The 23566-nt window shown below is 41.8% G+C and overlaps 1 protein-coding gene across 4 annotated transcripts in view; it reads right to left on the bottom strand.

The window, feature by feature from the left end:
- The window catches only part of LOC126998861 (BRCA1-associated protein-like), a 32578-nt gene extending 10083 nt beyond the window's left edge, over positions 1–22495 (bottom strand). For 3 of the 4 annotated variants that reach the window (XR_007753043.1, XR_007753044.1, XM_050861038.1), the window contains exons 1-10: positions 22273–22495; positions 19636–19814; positions 19081–19246; positions 18567–18705; positions 18262–18451; positions 11271–11406; positions 10536–10662; positions 8926–9069; positions 4585–4699; positions 3862–4041 (exon numbers count right to left, since the gene is read on the bottom strand). Coding sequence is in view for 2 of the 4 variants with exons in the window: in XM_050861038.1 (XP_050716995.1) it covers positions 3862–4041; positions 4585–4699; positions 8926–9069; positions 10536–10662; positions 11271–11406; positions 18262–18451; positions 18567–18705; positions 19081–19246; positions 19636–19814; positions 22273–22348 (1452 nt within the window). In the remaining 2 variants the exon portion in view is untranslated. The remainder of the gene's footprint in view (positions 1–3861; positions 4042–4584; positions 4700–8925; positions 9070–10535; positions 10663–11270; positions 11407–18261; positions 18452–18566; positions 18706–19080; positions 19247–19635; positions 19815–22272) is intronic. The other variant, XM_050861039.1, reaches the window with a different exon arrangement.
- Positions 22496–23566: the final 1071 nt, after the last annotated feature.

The following is a 23566-nucleotide window of genomic DNA, read 5'->3' as shown; positions in this document are numbered from 1 at the left end:
AGGTTAAAAGAGACCCCCCATTGGGCTGCCCAACTGCACCTGAGGGGATAGTCGCGTCCCGCACCACGCGCAAAGAAAGGGTTAAATATCTGAAGAAGATAATGTCAAGAGGTCTATGTTCATCTACATCATCATCATCATCATCATCATCATCATTATTTCATCGACGCCTGCTCCTAGGAGCTCCCACCAGGGTATGGCCACGGCAGAAGAGCTTCCAACTTTCTCTATCCAGACACTCCCTCCTTGCCTGATCAAAGTTTCTCAAAGATCTTTCCCCCCTCTCCCTAACGTACTCTTGCATCCTATCCCTCCATTTCACTGGAGGTCGTCCTCTAGCATTCCCTCCCTCTATCTCACTCACATGCACCCTTCTGGCCATCTTACTCTTCTCCATTTGCTAAATGTGGCCAAACCACTTTAAAGTCTGTTGCTTCACTTCTTCCACCACTCCACACTTCTTCCCTTCACCCCTGTGACACATTTCAAAATGCTCGTACATACTTTCATTACTCATTCCATCCATTCTACTCACACCACAAGCACTCCTCAAATAACTCATTTCCATTGCCTGCACTCTAGACCTCTGACTTTCATTCCAGGCCCACATTTCACTTGCATATGTGAGGGTTTGTACTATTATTGTATTTCTCAAATCCCTCTTTACCTCCATGCTCACACTTCTGCCATTCATGATTTGTCCCAAAGACCCTACCACCCTTCTTCCTTGCAATGCCCTTTCTCTTATCTCTCCCTCTGGACCACCATGCTTACACATAACTGATCCAAGGTACTTAAACTCATTGACCTACATTTCTTCACCATTCAAAATTATTTTGCATTCTTTTTCACATTCAATTCCCACTCTATATGGGCATACAAAATCTACAACCTCACTTCTACTTCGCTCACAAACCATCACTTTACTTTTGTTGACATTTACTTTCAGCTTTTTCCTATTGCAGACACTATCAAAAACACTGACCAAATTTTGTAGGTCACTTTCATTTTCTGCAATGAGCACCGTGTCATCAGCAAACAGTATCGAATTCAGTACCCACTTCCTTCCCTCATCGAACATTCTTACTCCAACTTCTCCAACTTTGCCCTTCATATCTCTAATAACACCATCCATATAAATATTGAATAACCATGGTGACATGACACACCCCTGCCTTAAGCCCACTTTTATCTTAAAATGTTCACTTGTTTCTCCAGTAATTTTGACACATGAAGATGCATCCTCATAAAGACTTTATTGCACTAAGCAGTTTTCCTCCCACACCATAAATCTTTAAAACATCCCACAATGCAATCCAATCGACTCTGTCATAAGCTTTTTCCAAATCCATGAAGGCAGCGTATAGTTTCTTTCCTTTTGCTATTATTTTTTCTACTACCATCCTGAAAGAAAATATCTGATCCACACATCCCCTTTCCTTCCTGAAGCCTCCTTGTTCTTCACTAGATTTTCTGTTCTGCAAGTCTTTGCACCCTCTCTATTATGACTTTCCCATATACCTTTCCGGGTATACTCAGGAGACTTATACCTCTATAGCTCCCACATTCCCCTCTCCTGCCCTTCCCCTTGTAAACTGGGACAATGATGGCTTTCGTCCAGTCTGCTGGCACCCCCCACCTCCCTCCCATGCTACTTCACATATCTTGACCATACATTTCACGACTTCATCTCCTCCACACTTCAACATTTCTGCTGTGATTCCATCAATTCCTGCTGCCTTTCCATTTTTTAATCTTTTTATTGCCTGATTTACTTCTTCATATATTACATCATCATAGGTCCCATATCATGGCAAATGTCAGTAGACCAAGGTACTATTTGTAGAAGATAATGTCAAGAAGTATATACAGTAATCCCTCGCCATATCGCGGTTCACTTACTGCGGTCTCGCTTGTATCATGATTCTTTAAATTGTATCGTATCATGATTTTCGCTATCGTGGGATTTTGCGGTAAAATAATAATTTTCAAGCCAAAAAAAATGAAAACGATATAAATCAACGTAATTAGGAACATACCTAAATAAGCACCTATGTCACCTGCCTATTTTTCATTTTTCCATCGCGGCCTATTGCGCCGTTAGTCTTTTCCCTGGTTCATTCCTCCCCCACTTCCTTTCTTTCTTCTCCCTCTCCGTCCCCGTATTTTTCTCCTTCCTTCTCATTTCATTCTTTTCCTTTCCCCTCCCTCCCAGCTTTTCTCTTTTAATCTCTTTTCCTCCCACTCACACCCTTTCTCTTCCCCTCTTTCCTCATCCTTGCCTGACCTCCCTACCTCCCTCTTTTAATCTATTTCCCTTCCACTCACACCCTTTCTCTCCCCCTCTTTCCTCACCTTTACATGACCCTCCCTAACTCTCTTTTAATCTCTTTCCCTCCCACTCACATCCTTTCTCTCCCCCTCTTTCTTCACCTTTACCTGACCCTCCCTACCTCTCTCTTCTTCTCCCGTCCCATTTCCTCCCCCCATTTCCCTTGTTTCCTCCTTTCTCACACCCTCTTTTCTTTAGTCTTATCTTTCACTCTATCACTCTTCCTCCCTTTAGATTATATGAACACACACACACACACACACACACACACACACACACACACACACACACACAAGGGAAATGGGAAGGGTGTGTGGAAGGAGGGGCAGACCTGACCTGACTCTCCCTTCTGCCACTCCCTCTCCACACCCTACTCATTTCCCCTTCTCTGTGTGTGTGTGTGTGTGTGTGTGTGTGTTTTTAAAAGTACACACACACACACACACACACACACACACACACACACACACACACACAGAAGGTGAAATGGAAAGGGTGTGGGGAGGGAGGGGTGGAAGTGGGAGTTAGGTCATGTCCTGACTGAAGTCCTGACCTGACTCTCCCCACTGTCCCTCCCTCCCCACACCCTTCTCCTTGTGTTCATCCTCTTTATCTCTCCCTGTTTCCTCCACTACTTTTCCTTGGTCTCCCTTCTTACATCTTCTATCGGTATTGTTTTCATGACTCACTCTGTCCCTCTCCTCCCTTTCCCCTTCTGTATTTACCTAATTGTGATATAAAAGAAGTAAGCTACGCTCATATCGTCTTTTCTCTGAGTATTCTTCCGCCCGCCAAACTAATTCCTCTTGAAGTTCGTATTCTGAAGCAAATGTCGAAAGTCGAAACAAAAATTAAAGAATCATTTATTGGGACCGCTTCGTAACAACGAAATGTCGTAGGAAGTGTTTATAAGAGTGTGGGAAAGGTCAATAGGAGTGTGCGAAAGATTTGTAAGAGTGTGGGGAGGGTTTATAAAGCCTTAAAATATATATAAATAATAAAAAATATAAGGTTGCTTACATTGATTTTTCGCCTATCGCGGGGGGTTCTGGAACCTAACCCCCACGATAGACGAGGGATTACTGTATTCATCTACATTTCATATCATGGCAAATGTCAGAAGCCTAAGGTGCTATACTTGAATTGGATGGGAAAATATATATTATTAATTATGTGCTGGCTTTGTAGCCTGCAGAGCAACTTCCATTGGTATATTGTGCCAACTTAATTCTTTTCTGTCATGTCCTGGCACTGGGAGCATCACCAGTATGACGGCCACACAATAAGGCCTGCAAGGCTACTTTGAAACACACAAAAGAACAGACAAAGTGAAAATGGAGAGAAGGGTCTATGGAGAGGCAGCAATGCAAGCTGAGATTACAAACACGAGATATCAATCTGCTTTCATAAAGGAAAGTGAGTTTGTAGAATGGGAGTGACTAGAACTAAGTGCTGAAGAGCATGTATAAAGGGAACAGAACAGCACATGTACAAAATCCATATTCAATATAAACATCAAAGAGCCTCACCTCCTGCAGAGCACTGGCTTGTGCCTCTGCTATTTTATTTTCAAAGAACTGTCTCTGTGACTCAAGCTGTGATGAGAGCAGGTGCGTGTACTCCAGCTGCAGGGCTGTCAGCTTCTCCTCCCCCTGCATCATCTCCTCCTTGGTGTCAGACACAGGGGACAGCCGCTCGTAAGACACAACCTGTTCATGAGAGGTGGGAAGAGCACATTTTTTTTTTTTTTTTTTTTTTTGTCACATGAAATGAAAATAAAATAAATCTTAATTATTTAATTGAAAGAAAAAAGCATGATAATCTTTTGTTCTCTCTTATTCCAAAAGAACAAACTGTTTCTTCCAAGGTATTGTACTAGATCCTCTTCTTTACTCTGATAACTTTGATACAAGAAGCACTAATACTTTTCAGGAAAGAAAGGTGTGAATACACAATTTTTTTTTTTAGGTGACTTTCCTTGAAATCATATCAAACAAGAAGTACATGTATTTTTGGACTTGAAAATCCATGTGCTATAGTAGACTATCTTAGCAGTATCCCCAACATACAGGACACAGATGTACAGCCAATGTAGGGGAGAGTGGCCACCAAAGAGCAGACAGGAGTGTGTTAAAGGGACTGACATAAGACTAGGAGTGTAGTGTTACATGGAAGTAAAGTGTCACAAAAGACTCATCTTCACTACTCGAACGTAATGAAACTCTTCTCTTTGGCTCCTACTTCTCCTTTACCTTTCCATCGCCCTCACTCTGCAGAAGGCGGTGGACATAGTTGTCTCTCACGTAGTCCCACACTCGGTTGTTCCCCACTTGGAGGGAGAACAGGTGATTCGTCTCCATGAAGTGTCTGGGGATAAGAGAAGAATGGTAGTCTTTGAAAGAATGGAAGAATTTCTATTTCTAAATTCAACAACAATACTGATAATAATGAACAGCAGAAGTAACGAGTGATGCCAAACTTTTTTGTAAAGAATAATGAACTCCCATTCTGTAAAAACTTTCTGTGCTCAGTTCAGATCTCTAGCACCTTACTCTTAAAACATCACTGAAATATTTGGTGATGACACAAAGACTGGCATTCAGTAAATTTTGGCAGACAAAAACTAAGGAAAACTACAAAAGCTAACAGCTCATACACTTAGTCTCTTGGTGGTTATCTCACTGCTTTTAGCAGTGACATCTTAAGTAATGGACAGCTTACTCTTTTGATTTTGCGGTGCCCTTGTCATTAAGCCGCGAATTTTGGAAAATCAACCGCTTTGGTGTAAATTGCCATAACTCCCTTATTTCTGGGGCTACAGTAAAGTTTTTGGCATCAATTGACCGCAAAATGAAAGGGCTATATTTTTTAATTAGAGACTGGGCTCAAAAACCGACTCAAAAGGGTATAAAGTTGAATAAATTCGCAAAAAAAGACTCGGAATTAAACTATTTTTTAGTTCCCAACCTAGAAACCCGCTCATTTTTTGAGAATTTCAAAAAACTTATTTAACAAATGATTTAGTCCTGCCAATGTGCTTTCCAATATGGTGCATAATATTTCCCTACTCCCAGTAGTTTTGTCGCTAGAGCTCGAAACGTGAACCCTGTCAAGAGCGATTTTGACAAACTCCAGACACTGTCGTTTTTGTCTAGTGTGGCCTTGCTATTGCCTCTAGAATACTGTAATTTGGCATGTAGCCCTTCTTGGCAATGTAGTTTGATCAAGTCAAAGGATGTCTTGATAGCTCGATTCCAGGTTCGTCGTCAAGCTGTCACAAAATAGCCTGTTGTTCGGCCCTTTTGCCGCGATTTGGATGTCCTAGTTTATTGCTTATAATTTTATTTATTTATTTAATGCTTTCCATTTTTTTTTTCTGATTATTAATCTGTATTAAAAGAGCTTTCATTTGCCACCAAGCACACCTTCCTAGCTTCAGTAGTTTTCGCTCGAGCTTGACCAGAATTCACAACGAACATTCGCCGAATCTGACTCATTTCACACGCCGTGACGAAAAACCTTCCCGACGCCATAAAAATTCATATATCTGCATAAAAATCATATATGAACACTTCAATATGTTGACTAACTTGTATTAAAACCATTTTAAGATATTTACATAAAAAAGTGGCTATTTTTCTATAATCATTTCACTATATAAATCAACCTATATTAACCCGGTAGAAGCGATGGGCCAAATTTGTGGCTTTACCGTGTAGCAGCGACGGGCCAAATTTGTGCCATGATTTAAACCCCCAAAATAGATGATACATAATCTGATCACAAATGCCTTGATATATATCATGAAATGGTTTGTGTGAGGGGTGATTTTTTCTCATTTTTCTCGCTTGTGGGGACCATTAAGAAACATGGGTTAAGGGCCTTATTATACATATTATTTATTATTATTATTCATTTATGAATAATACATTTCATTTGCTTTCTTTTGATACCAAATATATATATATATATATATATATATATATATATATATATATATATATATATATATATATATATATATATATATATATTTATATATATATATATATATATATATATATATATATATGGTTGAATACTAAAAAAAAAATAAGAAATGCATAATAAGGCGCTTAATATAGGTTGATTTATATAGTGAAATGATTATAAAAAAATAGCAACTTTTGTTTAAATATCTTAAAATGGTTTTAATACAAGTTAGTCAACATATTGAAGTGCTCATATATGAATTTCTATGCAGATATATTAATTTTTGTGGCGTCAGGAAGGTTTTCCGTCGTGGTGTGTGAAATGAGTCAGATTTGGCGAATGTTCGTTGTGAATTCTGGTTGAGCTCGAGCGAAAACTACTGAAGCTAGGAAGGTGTGCTTGGTGGCAAATGACAGCTCTTTTAATACAGATTAATAATCAGAAAAAAAATTGGATAGCATTAAATAAATAAAAAAGTTATAAGAAAAAAATCTAGGACATATCCAAATCGCGGCAAAAGGGCCGAAAAACAGGCTATTTTGTGACGGCTTGACAACAAACTTGGAATCAAGCTATCAAAAAATCCTTTGAGTTGGTCAAACTACATTGCCAAGAGGGGCTACATACCAAATTACAGCCTTCTAGAGGCAATAGCAAGGCCACACTAGACAAAAACGGCAAAGTGTCTAAAGTTCGTCAAAATCACTCTCAACAGGATTTACGTTTCGAGCTCTAGTGATGAAACTACTGGGAGTAGGGAAATGTTATGCACCATATTGGAAAGCACATTGGCAGGGCTAAATCATTTGTTAAATAAGTTTTTTGAAATTCTAAAAAAATGAGCGGGTTTCAAGTAGGGAATTCAAAAATAGGTTTTTTTCGGAGTCGTTTTTTTGCGAACTTATTTGATTTTTTACCCTTCTGAGTCGGTTTTCGAGCCCAGTCGCTAATTAAAAAATATACGGCGGTATCATCAGTCAAGCTCTTCTTCCTTGATGTCAAGCGTCACTTAGAGAGCGTGTTTCCGTTAAGAGGTATTATCAAACGCTATTTTCTCTTCCCCCTTCGAAGCTATCTTTCCATGTAGCATTGGTACTACTGCAAATCAAACAAACGTTGAAAACCAAAACATTATGCATTTTAGGTACATTTCTATAATGGAAAATATTGTGTGGCAAATACTTATGTAAGCAGTGCTTGATACATTGACACACTATATATAGCAGAAAATTTACACTGATACGTTTAATTGGTTGGTACCCATGGCAATATTTGCTTTGCGCTCATCTCGTCCCGTCACCTGTGGGCAGAGCTTAGGAGACCTCGTTACAATAAACTGCTTTCATTTTTTTTATTCTGCTCCTGTTCCATGAGACATCTCTTTCTCCCTTTGTTATTTCTCCGTTGTAAATATATTTTTAACTAGCTTTAGAGCTTCTATCAGTGGGTGGAAAATGGTATCGTCTATATTGCTGAGCTTTGCTAAGCTCCACCCACAGGTGACGTCACAAGTTTGGAGACTGGCTGTGGGAAGCCCAGCACGAAGTACCACATACCACCACATATTCATAAAGACTTGGGAAACATGCACCCGGAGGCCGAAGCCTGTCAGTCCGTCACTTTGAAATTCATTCCAGCAATCTTCATGCTTATGGTTCGAAGTGCCCGCCCTACAAACGCTAAAAAAAAGAGAACTGTTGTGAATAGTTAAGACTGAAGGGTGGGGCGTGCTGGTTGAGAGGTGTGTTCCAGTGTTATTGGCTTAAATTATCATAGGAACCGTGAAGTCTTGAATAAATAGAAAAATAATGTTTTTCACATTGTATGATTTTTTATATAAGGCCTAGAAAATTTAAATTGTTCTTATACCCAATTGATAATACAGCAACATGGAAAAAATGTTGTAATAAAGCATTAAATGTGTGAAGATATTAGCGAAGAGCTGGCCTTCACCTCCTCTTCGTCAAGAGAGGAAATTAGTTCATTTCTTTCCCGCTCGCCGCTTCGCGCGCTGCATCAAAGACACTCCTCGTCACTGATAATACCATTTGGTCCACGAAGCCTTGCTTCCTCACGGGAAGGGAGAAGAGATAGATTGAGAATGCCGGCGATAGCCCTTTCATTTTGCCTTCGATTGATATCAAAAACTTTACTGTAGCCCCAGAAATAAGGGAGTCATGGTGATTCGCACCAAAGTGGTTGATTTTCCAAAATTCGCGGCTTAATGACAAGGCTGGGCAAGTGTCCGTTCTATAGTATAGGGTTCACTGCTTTTAGTAAGTGGGTGCAGACTGTCAAGTGTGGACTCAAGTCAGTGTGATCTGCATATTTATGTTAATAGAGGGCGGGCTTTTATTTTTGGTGGGCTTTTTTTATGCCCTTGAGCTGTTTCCATGGATGTAAAAAAACTAAAAATAATAAATGATAATATTAAACATAAATAAATAAATAGCAGGAAACTATATAAAGTAGAAAAATCTGTAAACACACCCTAATTCTTTTCCTCCTTAAAATCTTACTGAATAAAATGCATGTGTTTATAATTCCCGTGAAGGAGGTCCCCATATTATCCGTCCCACCCACCTGTAAGCGTGAACCCCAACATTATTTGTCCCACCCACCTGTGAGCGTGACCCCCAACATAGCGGCCACACCCAACATGGCCACATATGAGGCAGATCCAGAGGGAGTCCGCTGAGCCACACAAGGAACACCTCTGGTCGGGGATCTCCTCGGGGGTCTGACAGTACCGGCACACGGGGCAGCTGGAGGCACGGGGCAAGTGGTTTGACACATGCACACTCTTATATTGGGTTTGTAATGTAAGAAAAATGTTATGGAGACTTTATCAAAACATTCACTCATCTTTTAAGTATTTGTCAAGCAAGTTTCACAAAAAATTGTAACAAATTTTTACATTACTGGTTCCCAGAACATTATGCATATTTGATTTGAAAATACAAAATAAAAGTACATTTCTATTACTCCTGAGAAAGGATTAATCAAAGCAATGAAGTGGGTGTGCAAGGTGCTTGCTTCCCTTGTGTGTCCTCTTGGGTTGCTATTTGGGTTATCATTCTTGAGGCCTAGTTACCTTTGTGAGGAACATGCACTGTGATGCAAAAATGACTGAAAAGCTACTTTGTGTTATTACACTGCAGTGCAAAGCTGTTTGAGACAAGAATTTTGGTGTTATCTTGTGTAGATCAGCAAGTTTTCATTAGGTGAAACTTTATACATGTACTGCAACATTTTTCTTCACAGCAAAATTTTCCAGTACGTGTCTCCTGTGTCGACAATCTTCATAGTGCCACTGCTTATGCTTAACTATGAATAACATCATGTTGATCAGAGCATACAAGACAGCACAATCTCTCATTCAATTTAAATATTTTGTGAATGAACGAACTTATCACCACAACCTATATTACCCTATACTGTACATTGAGAAGAATAAATAATTGAGTGCATCAATGGAATAATTATTATAATGATATTGAAAACCTAACATGACAAAATAGTACAGAGCTGCAGCATGAGTGGATAAAAGAAAGAAAACAAAGCTTGTTAAATATTCAACAGTATATCAATCATAAACCCAGAGGAAAAGAAAGAAAAGCATAACATTCTGCAGAAACATTTATACACCTGCAAAAACTAAATTATGGCTTTAATAATAAAAAAAAAAACACAAACACAATACTGAATGGAACCAACTGTTCTTAGCTTGTGAGACACTGACAACATTGACACACAACGTCCTGCGAGGGACTTACACGAGTCCCTCGTCCGCATGGCGCCTGCACACCACCCACAAGAGAGCCAAAGCTTAGTTTGTTTTCATGCACATAGAGGGTAGTAAGATAAGTCTGGGGACTGGAGGTTATGTAGAGATGCTTAAAACTGTTTGAAAAGTGTTTTTAAGACTGTTTTGCATGGACCTGACACCATACAGGTACATAAATTGATTTTACCAAATATGCAGTATTGCCAAACGAACCATCTCAATAATAATTCTTTTAATTCAGATAATATTCTGTATAATGAAAACATTTTACAATAATTTCAATGTCCACTAAGTGAGGATGACCCTGTGAGGAACACCACTACTTATACTGCTTCAACACCCTATCACTACCATTACTTCTACTATCTGGGCCTTTATATACCACTAGATAGGCCTATCCTCCTCTGTGTGGGTGTAGCAGGGTGATGTGACATATTTCCTCACCTGGTGTCGCCCCACTTGGCCAAACATTCCCCGTGGAAGGAGTGGTTGCACAAAATGGTGAGGATGCCGTCCACTGACTCATCCATCCTTTCCAGACACACGGGACAGTTAGGCAGCTCTGTGTGGCCTGTCATGAGGGAGTGCCAGGAATAAATTAATAATTCATCCCCCCATTACCTTCCATAATGCCATACTTTTCAGGGAGGCATGAAAGATGAGCCTAGAGAGATAGGGAGGATAGTAAAGGGAGGAGGAAGGAAGAGTCCACACTACAATGGGCCTCACTCATCCCTTCAGCACCGGTATACCAGCCTTGTAACTGTTACTGATACTGAATGCTGCCTTTGCTATTAAAAGATATGATTCAATCAGTGACTTACATCTTGGAAAATGAGGCTATTATCCTACCTTATCTTCCTTATCAATATTTTATGGCATTCACCAAAAGACAATTGTGATGTACATGAAATTAAAGCACAAAGGTTCTCTTCAAGAGGAGTATGCACATCATCAAAGTGCATGGCATGGTATTACTCACTTTTCATGTCTGGCACCACATATATCTCAGTTGTCTTTACTTGCACTATCATACATTCATACACATATTAACCATGTGCTCTTGATACTGAAAGGAATCACATACTCAGTGGATCTATTTTGAAAATCCTAAATCAAGAAAATGATATTAGAATTAGTAAAAAATAAGATATCTTGTATTAGAAAAAAATCTCCTACCTGGAATAGGAAGACCGCCATTCTCTGACTCTTTAGTTGTCTCCACTCGAGCTACATACACCAGACGGCAGATGTCTTGCTCAATGCTGTTGAAGCACTGGCCATTAAAGGTGTTGTAGAACATGTCAGCATCACCCTGTACGTTAGAGACACAAGATACAAGTCAAGTTCAGGCGGGCAAAAAATAAACAGTTCTCACTTCCTTAGCTAATACATACATTAAAATACATCTATTATGATAAGCTCTCCTCTGAACTTGCACAAGGGAGTGAGCTAAGCAAAAAAATTAATATACCTGCATTCATCACTCCATCTATTAACCCATAAAGGTTGGATGACGTGGTATACCGTCAACCCGTAGAGGATGGTTGACGTGGTATACCATCTAGGCTAGAAGGTCGGCTGACGTGGTATACCGTCAATATATATTTGTAGCCCAATCAAGCAACTTTTCGCTAGATTGGCTACACTGCTTATTAGTGCATATGAATAGGTCCTCACCCCGCTTGGTAGCCAGTTTCTGCCTGCTTGTGATAATGAGTTAATGTGATTTTTCGAGTTCTCACACGTTCGGATTGCTGCGCTTCTCTCAGCCCAACGAACACAATGCTCTCTCTCTCTTTCTCTCTCACCACCAAACGTCATGGTTTGGGGCGGAGTGAGAAGACCTTGAGAGACCTTGGTGTGGCGGGTGATGTTAGCAGCTCACCCTGCAGCAGCCCGTCACCATAACCATGCTGCGCGCACGAACACATACGCTCTCCAGCACAGAAAGTTACTCCACTTATACTCGTTATATCTCAGCACACATGCAGCGCAGAGACTTCTGGTTGGTCTCATTCGAAAGAGGAAGACTTGAAGGAAAGTAATGATGTGTTTTGAAGTCAGTACAGTGTATAGTTTAAGAGTGAGCACGGTGGGAAAGAGTGAAAATCGGCAGATTTCCACTCAACCAGCCGTACTATATCGTAGCAGGCGGGTGGGGACGAAAACTCATAAAAGCTCAAACCTGCCGACCTTTAGCCCGTAAACTGCTACTGGGCTGTGGCGAGCTATCCTTGTGTTGTGGCAGTACTAAAAAAAGGTCGCGATTACAGTATCGGTAAAGATAGCATTCATGTGTCTTTAGAGGATGACACTGCACCTACCTGCAAAAAGAAAAAAGTTGTAGTAGGTCTCTTTGTTTCCATATAATTGCTTTCCAAAGTTGTATTTTGGCGCGAAAGGAAGCTCCTCTGTCAGCTAGGGAGGGAAGGGAAAGAGATAGGGAGGGACGGGTGGGGGTACTCGTTGCCATGGAGACAGGAGAGAAAGCAGCATTGTCAACATCAGCAACACAAGTGGCGGAGCGGTAATTTCATGTCATGCAAACATGTGCACATGTGTGTGTGTGTGTGTGTGTGTGTTTGTGTGTGTGTGTGTGTGTGTGTGTGTGTGTGTGTGTTTGTGAGTGTGTGTGTTTGTGAGTGTGTGTGTGTGTGTGTGTGCACACACACACACACACTATATATATATATATATATATATATATATATATATATATATATATATATATATATATATATATATATATATATATATATATATATATATATATAATGAGCTTGCACAAGGTATTTTGAACTGCCACAGGGCTTCCCTGTGAGACTATTTTTCTTTATTTGGTTACTTTATTCTAATTCATTGGAAATAAAACAGCGTCGCTTCTCATGCTTAGCCTTCAAAATTGATCCATAACACAGAAAATGATTTCTTCTTTCATGATCAGCCTACGTAATTGATCCACATAAGAACATAAGAACTTATGGAGTCTGCAGGAGGCAGCTTTCCTTTCTTTCCTTTCCTTTCCTCGTTCATGCTTTCATCTTTCATGCTTAGCCTACAACACTGATCTATATCAAAGAAAATGCTTTCCTCTTTCATGCCAAGCCTTCGGAATTTGACCATATCAAAGAAAATGATTTCCTCTTTCATGCTTAGTCTATGACATTAATCCGTATAAAAGAAAATCCTTTCTTCATAAGCTAATATAATATAATATATGAAATAGACTGACCGATAAAAAATAACTATAAAAAAATTACTTTCTTTCTGCCGGGGAGGAGGGCATTCATCATTCATGTCATTGGAAAGGGATGCAGTATTTGCCCCATGCACTGTCTCTCATGACTGGCAGAGAGAGACTGTGGGTAGCGGGGCGGAGCGGCGAGTGACTCACGAGAGGCAGTGTTACCAACGTACAGAATGCCTCCTTTCTGAATTCCTAACAAATTGTTATTTTTTCTCATCTTCTGCTTCTTTTTATGCCTGAACTTTGATGTCATTGTGTTTATAACTACATTTACAATGTAACAGAGAAGAGACAGTGAGTAGGATCCTGAATTCAGTGACTCTATAGCCTTCCCATACAAATGTCTTTATCACTTTTGACAAGACGACAAAGTAATGACAAGATCTGCATGAATAAGATGAAAAATTAAACATGTGACGCTATGCTAACTATGAAAAAAAGATTCGAGGCTGTACAAGGCTCAGCAATTTTATAGAAGCAATGTAAAAATCGCTCTTCCAAGAGGCATACAGCATGTTCCCGAAGAAGCCGCCTGAGAGGCGTACCGCAGATTACGGGTTAGGGATTAATATTCCACTCCTTTCACTTTTCCTTTTTTCACAAGTTAACCCAAAGATTCATCCTCCCAGTTTATGAAAGGCCATTGTTATGGTACCCTCGTCCAACCGAGCATCGAAGCGCGCCATCAATCAACATCACCTCACCAATAAGTAATTCACGCACGAATCCTCGAAGCCCCAGCAGCACCAGCTCACTAACTCGAGGACTCGTGACTCTTCGCATCGAAGCCTCACACTCGCGGACCGTCTCGCCTGCCAAGGTTATAAATACACCTTCAACTGCTCACCCCAGCAGTCTCAATCCGAGGTAGCTCACTCTCCGAGGACACACGGACTCATCACCTATCTTGAGCAACCAGGATTCACCAAGGGGTCTGACATACACACACTCACACACTCATACACATCTATCCATATACACATTCTCACGTGTATGTATATTTGGTCCTCATTTGTAATTCTAGCTCTAATTAAGCACTTCAGTGAACCAAACCACTTACCCTTGTCATTGTAGCATTGCCTATTTTGTCTTATTTGTTCTCTTCTGATGTCATGTAATTATTTGTTTTATTAGCTTAAGTATTAATAATAAGTAAAATCACCATTCACTTTCAATTAACCTTACAAATATGTTATATCACAGTTAGCTCTCCTTTCACCACAACTCAACCCCTAGACGTCAGTTAACTGTATTCATAACACCATCCTCTTACATCCATCTCACATCACTTTGTTATAGTAGTTGTAGTTATATCAGTGTATTATTATTATTATATGTCACCATGGATTAGGAATGCATGTATCAGTGGAAAATACCCACTTCAGATAGATCATGCCACCGTCTGTAGGAATGTCACTTGTCAGTGTTGATCGTACATTCGTCTCAGTATGTGTAACAATCATTTTGTCAACTTAGAGGTCACCTTGACGTACGTGACCGGTTGTAACTTCATTATTTTCCAAGCCTCTAATCTTCACTCCTTCCCGAGAGCCCGACTCACTCAGACCTACAGTCTCGGCTCTCTCCAATGCCCTTGTACTTAGGTTAAGAATATATTCACCTAAAGCAGCAGAGTGTTTTCCTTCATGCCTTGTTCGTCCCCTCCAGACCCTATCTGAGCTACACGCAACCAAGACCGGCAGCCGTTACATTATTGGTGATCAGTGGTGCCCAACGTGCCCAGCCGTCGCTACCTCATCTGTTCTACAGTGCTACAAGCCACAAGAATTCACCGAACAGGGGACAGGCGTTACAAGGAAGGAGTCACAAGCAGCACCTTCACTGGGCACAGCTACAAGCTCACTACAGGCCAACAAGCCACTACAGGTCACCAGCAGCCGTCGGGCTACAAGCTCACTACAAGCCACCTGCTACGCAGCAGAAGGGGTCACGCCCATGGGCTGCCTGCCCGCAGCAGCCATGCTGGCCAACACATAGCGGCAACACTGCCACTGCCAGGAGCATCACCCAAACCTCTTCCGGCAAACAATCAACCAGGGCGAACTCGGACATCCCCCAGTGACTACTAGCAATTACCACCTCAGGCGCCTACGCAAGAGGTTACATACCCAGGCCGCCAAATCTACACACGCTGCTCCATAACACTCAAAATACGAAGAACACCGCAGCTGTCCTACGTCTAGCAAGGAATTCCGGGAGCCGCCCGCTCAGCACATCAGCGACACCCCCCGTCTCACAGAGGTTCGCCCTCAGCACCACAACCGCCCAAACAACGCAATCCAGCCGCCATCCAGGGGGTCCTACACGACTCCGGGATCCTGGTAACCTTGAGGCCGACGACCTGCTTCGTCGCCAGTACTGCAATATCATCTAATAGTCCCGGTATTGTTCCTTTATATTTTTTTTTTTTCAGCTTGATTGAATTGCGATTTCATTCAATCATTGAAGATACGACTCGATAATTCTATGAATGTTCTGTGTGTCTACTGTTACATATATATATTAATTATAACAATCGTCGTCGTATATTTATTATTGATCATTTTTTATAAATATTAAATAAATTGCAGTTTCACAATTTCAACTCAACTTCTTTTACTTTACACTCGCTTTTTTTTTTTTTACGCAGAAAAGAAAACGCCCTTTCAAAAGCAACTTATTCCTTTTAAACCATCTAAATCTTAAGTAGTACTACCTCTATTATGTCTATCAGACTATGCGCTAACCATCTCCTCTTGTTTTTAGGGGTACTGTGCAAACATTAATTCAGACGCGTTCCGTATTTCTTTACAGCTAATAAACCATGATAAAATATTATTGCAGAGTTTAGTCCAGTTATGAACAAAAAGACACTCGCTAAGATCAGCGACACCTTTAAGCAGTTAACACAATCCTCGGGAGAAGAGGAAGATACAACCACCGATGATTTTAATAATCTAGTGTTACGTTCTGGCACTCATTATTCATCAATTCCAGAACGCAGGGATCATTCACCACAGAGTACGTCAGGATACTTACAACCCACTCAACCAATCTCGACCATGTCTACCGAGCATCCTGTAGGACCTCCTCCACCTCCTCCTGCCGGGGGCAACTCTAACTTGGCACCCCAACCACCACCACCACCGATTCGGGTCATTCCAACTCACACCAGTATCAGACAGTTTGCCGGCAGTGAGTCAGACTATACGGCGACAGTTCCTAAATCTATGCGAGTCTGCCATCGTAAATTCCTCCATTATGGAAGATCATGACAAAATTGCGTTCATACAGTCTCAGTTACTACCAGGCTCTCGGGCACTGAATTTGATGCAGTCCTCGGTGTTCGCATTGGGGGACATTGGAGTAAACTATGAGATCTTTAAGAAGAATTTTATTAAGATTTTATTGGGGGGTAGTAAACCAAGCATCGTTAGACAGATGGCCCACACGGTAGATTCCCTCCAAAAGAATTCCTCAACAAAACCGATTTGGGACGCCATGACTGAGGCAAATCAGCTGGCAGTTGACTGTGTCAAAAGTCTAGAGGACGCGCAATGGATGCTACAAGGCAGTATGCAAAAACAACAGGTGAAGACCTTCTTGGAGTTTTTTTTTTATTTATTTCATATTTCAGAAAAGAACCGCTGTTCTGCCCTTACCTTGACCTTCAAACCAGGCGGGAAGTTGGTTGACTTCGTCTCAGAGTTAGAAGTCAAGGTTCAAGAACACACTCACAATCAGCCACTAGCAGCAGCCGGTGTGATACAGGCACAAAGTAAGGCATCTCTCACCTGTAGGTTTTGCAAACAGTCGGGACATTCCGAGAGTACATGCTACTCGAAACGTAGGGACTCGGCACACTCTACACAGGGATCTGATAGGAAATCAGGGCGATACAGAGGCAGCCATCACTCATCACACAGGACCCCTAGGCCAAACCATCAGCGGAAGACTGCCTTTTGCCATGTCCACGGGAATTGTTTTCATGATACAGACAGTTGTTATGCAATACAAAAGGCCAGGGAGGAACAGAAGAAAAAATCCCAGGCAGACAGTAAAACGAACCCCTCCACTTCTCAAAATAAAAAGGCATGACTACGTGACAGCCACAAGGCATACATCCAAGTATCCCATAAGGACGATAATGATTGGGAGCAACTTGACTCAGTCATTGCCACCTTGGGACGGACAAGCATAATTGCCCTACCTTGCAAGGTGGGCAAAACTTCACTCACCTTAGCAGTAGACACAGGTGCGAGTCAACGTAATCTCAGACTCTGCTTACAGGTCACTGACACGACAGGCGAGAGGGGGAAATTGGCCGCTACAAGAGAACGACCTGAATGTGGTAGGCGTGACAGGCACCACGTTGGGAATCCTAGGGTGAGTAACACTAACAGTCAGCCTACATGAAAAGGTATGTCCCTTTCGAGATTTCTTTTATGTAACTAGCAGGTTTGCTTTACCTGTAGATGGGGTCTTAGGATTGAACGCCATGAAAGACCTGCACATAACCATAAACCCTGAAAGCAACGCGATCGTGTATCAAGGACGACGCATACAGGGGATGGTAAATCCGTCGCCTATGTCACCAGACATAATTATAACAAAACAAGCTATGGGTAATATACCAGGATGAGGTCTCTCTACAACAATGATGCTTTGTATATCTTCCTCATTGCTTTATTCTCTTGACATTTTGGTAAACGTAGAAGAGTTGGGGGCATGTTAAGATTTGTGTGGCCTCAGTGCCCTACTGTTGGGCCTTGAATCAGTGGTGGAACAGAATACAGAATCCTTGAAGTTTTCTTTTGTATGTGTGTGAAAAGAGAAAATCGCACACATACATAACCACCCCTGCACTCATTCGGCTGCCTACCCACACACCCACACCCACACCAACATCCAGACACTCACCTGTGTCCTAAACTTAAGGAGGACCATGTACTGGTTGGGTGTCGGGTCCCGGATGATGCGCATGTTCTGAATGACAGAGTAGCACGGGGCAGTGAACTGCAGGAGGTCATGGATGGTCATGGCGGTGGGCACAGCCAACATACACAGCATCTCTGACCGCAGCTCAGACTCATCCAAGCTTGTCTTGGTGCTGTGTGAAGGAGGGAACGATGACTAATGACACTCACCACAACAGCCAGAGGAGGATTGCGGGAAGGGTGCAAAATAGTCTCACCCATCATCTGCTTGGAGCTCTGCTGACTCACTTTTCCTTGTAGAGGTGAAGGATGCCATGGGTCACGTCTACCATGGGGTTGCCAGAGACGAAAGTGACACGGTCCTTGATGGAGCGGGACCGTCGGCTGCTGCTGCTGCTACTGCCATCCTCTCCCAGCCCTGGGGTGCCTGGGGGAGGGAGTTCATGTTAGTCATTCTCATTCCTGGCATCTGCAGATTTGCAGGACATTATACAAACAGTATGAGGCAGAATAGCAAGATACTCTGCAAATGTTCATTATTTTACACTGGTGAATCAAATTCCACAACTCAATTTGCAAATTTGAGGTTCAGGGCAACCCAAAGTATTCCACAATTTTACTTTTGCACCAAAACATCAGCTTCACAAAAAGAAAGTTACCTTTTTATTATTGTTATTAGTGTAGTACATTCAACAATCATCAGAGACAGTGGCTAGTAGGATAAACAGAAAGCAAGTGAATGTCAGTGCTGCAAGTAAGGGGTAACCTATGAGAGCTAAGGAGGGAGGGAGTAAGTACCTACCTTCCTTGCTACTTGAGGCCCCTGGGGTGGACTCCTTGCTAGTTCGAGGCAGCACACCGCCAGAGCTCAGGGGCACAGAGTCTAGGGTGGTTTCTGCCTTCTCCATCATGCCACCCTCCGCCTGAAGCTCCTGTTGTTCCTCCTCACTCTCAGCCAATGCTGCAGCCTGAGGCACAGCAATGTTTATAATGCAGCAAGGCCTCAGAATAGAACTGAATGGTGACTTTCACTCATTAATCTCCTTAAAAATACTATATATGTGTGAGAGGACGGAGGGTACACCAAACCTAACCAAAAGGTGTAAATACGGTTATTAGAAAATTTTATCCCTTATATAAAGATGAAGATATGATAAATAAATTAAGTAATGATTTGTAGGGTTCATTCAATTTTTTTAATGAAATGAAATTTTACAATAATTAAATAGTCAGAATAAGGACCAATGCTTGCAGGTTTTGTTTTAAAGATCAACTTTGCAATAAGAGTAGGAACCTTGCATTAACACAAAGGCAACTACAGTGAACATAAAAATGTAGCAACAGTATCAGAACTGACTCCTCTGGATGCATAGTACACCACCTCAGCTATCAGGTGGTCATCTAGGGTTGTCACAGTGAGCTGGACGGGTTCCCTGCGGCCGCGGTGGATGGAGAGGAGCGTGTCGGTCACCAAAAGCGGCCACTCAGAAGGACTTGCCTCTCGGTCACGCCCCTTCCCACAGTGAGCCTTGGGTGCTGCGGAAAAGTAACACACTAACCAAAAATGTCTGACCAGTGGAATCGAGAGCAATTACCACATGTGAGTAGTAACTAGGATACATGAGTTTAAGGATTCATATAGTTGAAAATATGGGTTGCAGTAGCTCAGTTGGTAGTGATACTGCATATGATAATAGTGGCCTGGATTCAATTCTAAGTATAACTGTGTGTGTGGGGAGGGCCAGGATTTGATCCCTGTCTGGGGAGTCAGTGCACAGCTCACCAGCTGTTAAATGAGAGTTTGTGACTACAGGTTGAGAATCCCTTATCTGAAATCCCTGGGACCGTAGGTGTTGTGGATTTCAGATTTTTTCAGATTTCGGAATATGTAGGCCCTTTGACATTTTCAACAATATCTTTACACCACAGAGCACACAACATGCGGTACCGTAATCACAATGAGTAATGAGTGAAGGTGTTACTGTGACGACTACTGACAACAAACTAACACAGAGCGGCACTAGAGTTGCCAGGTCGTGGAATGTGTTCCCGCCTAAGCCCATCCCAAAAGCCGCTGAAAACCTGAGGTGGTGGCCGGTGTGACAGACTGATCAGTCCCCCTTGCAGACCTGGCAACCCTGAGCGGCACACAACATTTGTATGTGGTGGAACCTTATTCCCATCACTTTTTGGAATTTATCATTTGTGACGCGTCATGTCAGCATTAAAAAAACTCAGATTTTGAAGGTTTTCGGATTTTGTAATTTTGGATTAAGGATTCTTAACCTGTATTAGGCCATATTTGTTTATGGCCATGGCCCTGTTAGGCTGTAAGACATTTAAGATGTAAGATGTTTCACCTATAAGATGGTTACGTAGGTCCCAGCAACCATTTTGCCATTGGATTTTCTGCTGAATGGTGGTAAAACTATGTAAAACTGTACCTAATATAATAGTAACTGATTGCTTGTACGGTGAAAACTATTCTCAAAGTAAGAGAGCTCCACACACACACAGGTGACTGTAGGGTAGACCTCCAGTTTTTATTTTACCTCTACAGGCTCAAAGGATTGAGGTGACAAGAATGAGCACCAACACAATGCACAGCTATAGTGTATGCACCCAACTTTACCTTTACTGGTGTTACTGAAGTTTCAAACCAGTATCCCAAAGACAATTTTCATTCTTACCAACCTCTAGATCTCTTTATTCTAAGAATTCTGAACCCCATCAATCAGTACAGCTAATAAGTAAGGAATTATTTATGAAAATTTACCAGAATTTCACTTGTGAGACACGTTCCCATGTGTATGATAATCATTCTTAAGTTAGGTTTCTTTTAATTTTGTTTACTTTGGCTAGTCGTTGTCGTTGTAGATTTAAGTGTCGTCACCACAGCCAGTCTGGGGACCCGCCGCTTCCACACCTCTGCTCCATTTTCAAGTATTGCATTTTGCTAAACCCATTACAAATTTGGATTCAGATTCATTTTTAGTACCGTGCCAGTATTTCATTACCTACTTTATGAAACATCACACGCTCTTCATATATCTTTTCTGCAAACGATGATAATATTCACAAAAGCGTAGCCTGCATTGGTGCAGCCGGTGTCGCAAGAAATACCTCCTAGCAGAAATAAGTCGCATGTACATGTGGGGGGGTTGGGGGGGTCAAGGCCCCCCCCATTAGCAGGTCGTAAAGTTTGGTTGGAGTAGTTTAAATATAATCCCCCACCCTAAACCCCCTGTGAACTATTTTGTGGCTGCGGCACAGTCGCCATGGCCACCGCCAGAGGAGGCTATGCTTTCGTGAATATTATCCCCTATTTTCAACAATAAATAGTCCTTGAATTGAATTTTGAAAGCATTTCCATGACTGTTCAATGTTTGTAGAAAAGATATATGAAGAGCGTGTGATGTTTCATAAGGTAGGTAATGAAATACTGGCACGGTACTAAAACGAATCTTTACCTAAATTTGTACATGTAGACAAGGTCTTTCTGATGTTCATGTGTTTTCAATTATTCTGATCTTCATAGCTGCGTGTTATGCACCTGTACGGGTGCCCTGCGCATATTGTCCAGATCCAGAGATAGCTGTCAGTGCAAACATTCCTTATCCCCCAAAGCACTTCCAGTGGATATGAAAATTTAAAACCATTGGGAAAACCTTGGTTACATTGTGAAATACATACTGGCACTCAGCTACAGTAATACCCCTTAACTTTCTTTAACCAGGCAACTTAACCACCAGAGTTGGGTGTGATTCTGTATAAATACCTAACCTTCATATTCCCCAATACTTCTAATAATTTTACATGATGGGATTACTATAAAAGATGTAAGGATTATAAATGATATGCAGTGGTGCTTACACACCCACCCACAATGACGCAACACGCCATTCACCCCCTTGCCCGTCCCCCCCCACCCACCATACCAAGGTTGCACCCCTTCAGCACACACACACACACACACATCACCTCAGGCTCTCACCTCTGTACTCTATGTGCCTGAGGTCCGGGCTCTCATCAGCTGTCTCCAGTCTGATCACCACCAGGCTGACGGACATAGTTCATGCCTTGGTGGTGCTCCCGTGCTCGCTCATAACACGACCAGCTGAGGGAGGGATGGTTGCTGTTGCTTTGCTTCCTCTGCCTCCTCCTCCTCCTCCTCTTGTTCTTCTTCTGTGTCCCTTTTTCTTCTTCTTCAGCTGTTTTCCCTCTTCTTCTTCTTCGTGGGTGTTTTATGGGGCTAGTTAGGCTCTTCCTCTTCCTCCTCTTCTTTTGTGTCCCTTTTTCCTCAGTGTTTGCCCCTTCTGTTTTCCTTTTTCCTCATCCTCTTCAGAGTTTATACCCTTTCAGATGCTTTTTCTTTCTTTCTCCTCTTATTTTTCTGTCCCTTTTTCGTCTTCCTCTGCTCAGTGTTTGCCCTTTCAGCTGTTTTTTTTTTCCTCTCCTCCTCCTCCTTCTTCTTCTTCTTTATCAGAGTATGCCCTTTAAGCTGTTTTCCTTTTCGAATTGTCCCTTCTTCATCTTCCTGTCTTCCCTCTCTATTGTCTCTTCTTCCTCAGTGTTTGCCCCTTCAGCTGCTTTCCCTCTTCTTCCTCCTCTTCTTAATCTTTTAATTGTGTCCTTTCTTCCACAGTGTTTGCCTTTTCAGCTGTTTTCCCTCTTCTTCCTCTTCTTCTTTTTCTTCCCCAGTGTTTGCCTTTTCAGTTGTTTTCCCTCTTCTTCCTCCTCTTCTTTTGTGTCGATCCCTTCTTCCTCAGTGTTTGCCTTTTCAGCTGTTTTACCTCTTCTTCCTCTTCTTTTGTGTCCCTTCTTCTTCCTCAATTCTTCCCCAGTGTTTGCCCCTTCAGCTGTTTTTCCTCTTCTTTTGTGTCCCTTCTTCCTCTTCTTCCCCAGTGTTTGCCTTTTCAGCTGTTTTCCCTCTTCTTCCTCCTCTTCTTTTGTGTCCCTTCTTCCTCTTCTTCCCCAGTGTTTGCCTTTTCAGCTGTTTTCCCTCTTCTTCCTCCTCTTCTTTTGTGTCCCTTCTTCCTCTTCTTCCCCAGTGTTTGCCTTTTCAGCTGTTTTCCCTCTTCTTCCTCCTCTTCTTTTGTGTCCCTTCTTCCTCTTCTTCCTCAGTGTGTGCCCCTTCAGCTGTCTGTGGTGTTGATCTCTCACAGGGCTGCCATCACACTCATTTAAAATAGTCTGCCCTTAAACAGTATAAAATGAGACCCAAATGCACCTATATCATGAAGAGACAGTATTTTCCACCTTTTTTCTCTCATTTCACATATAGTAAC

This window comes from Eriocheir sinensis, chromosome 15 (assembly GCF_024679095.1).
Source record: "Eriocheir sinensis breed Jianghai 21 chromosome 15, ASM2467909v1, whole genome shotgun sequence".
Lineage (NCBI taxonomy): Eukaryota > Metazoa > Arthropoda > Malacostraca > Decapoda > Varunidae > Eriocheir > Eriocheir sinensis.
This window is presented reverse-complemented; position numbering and strand designations above follow the sequence as displayed.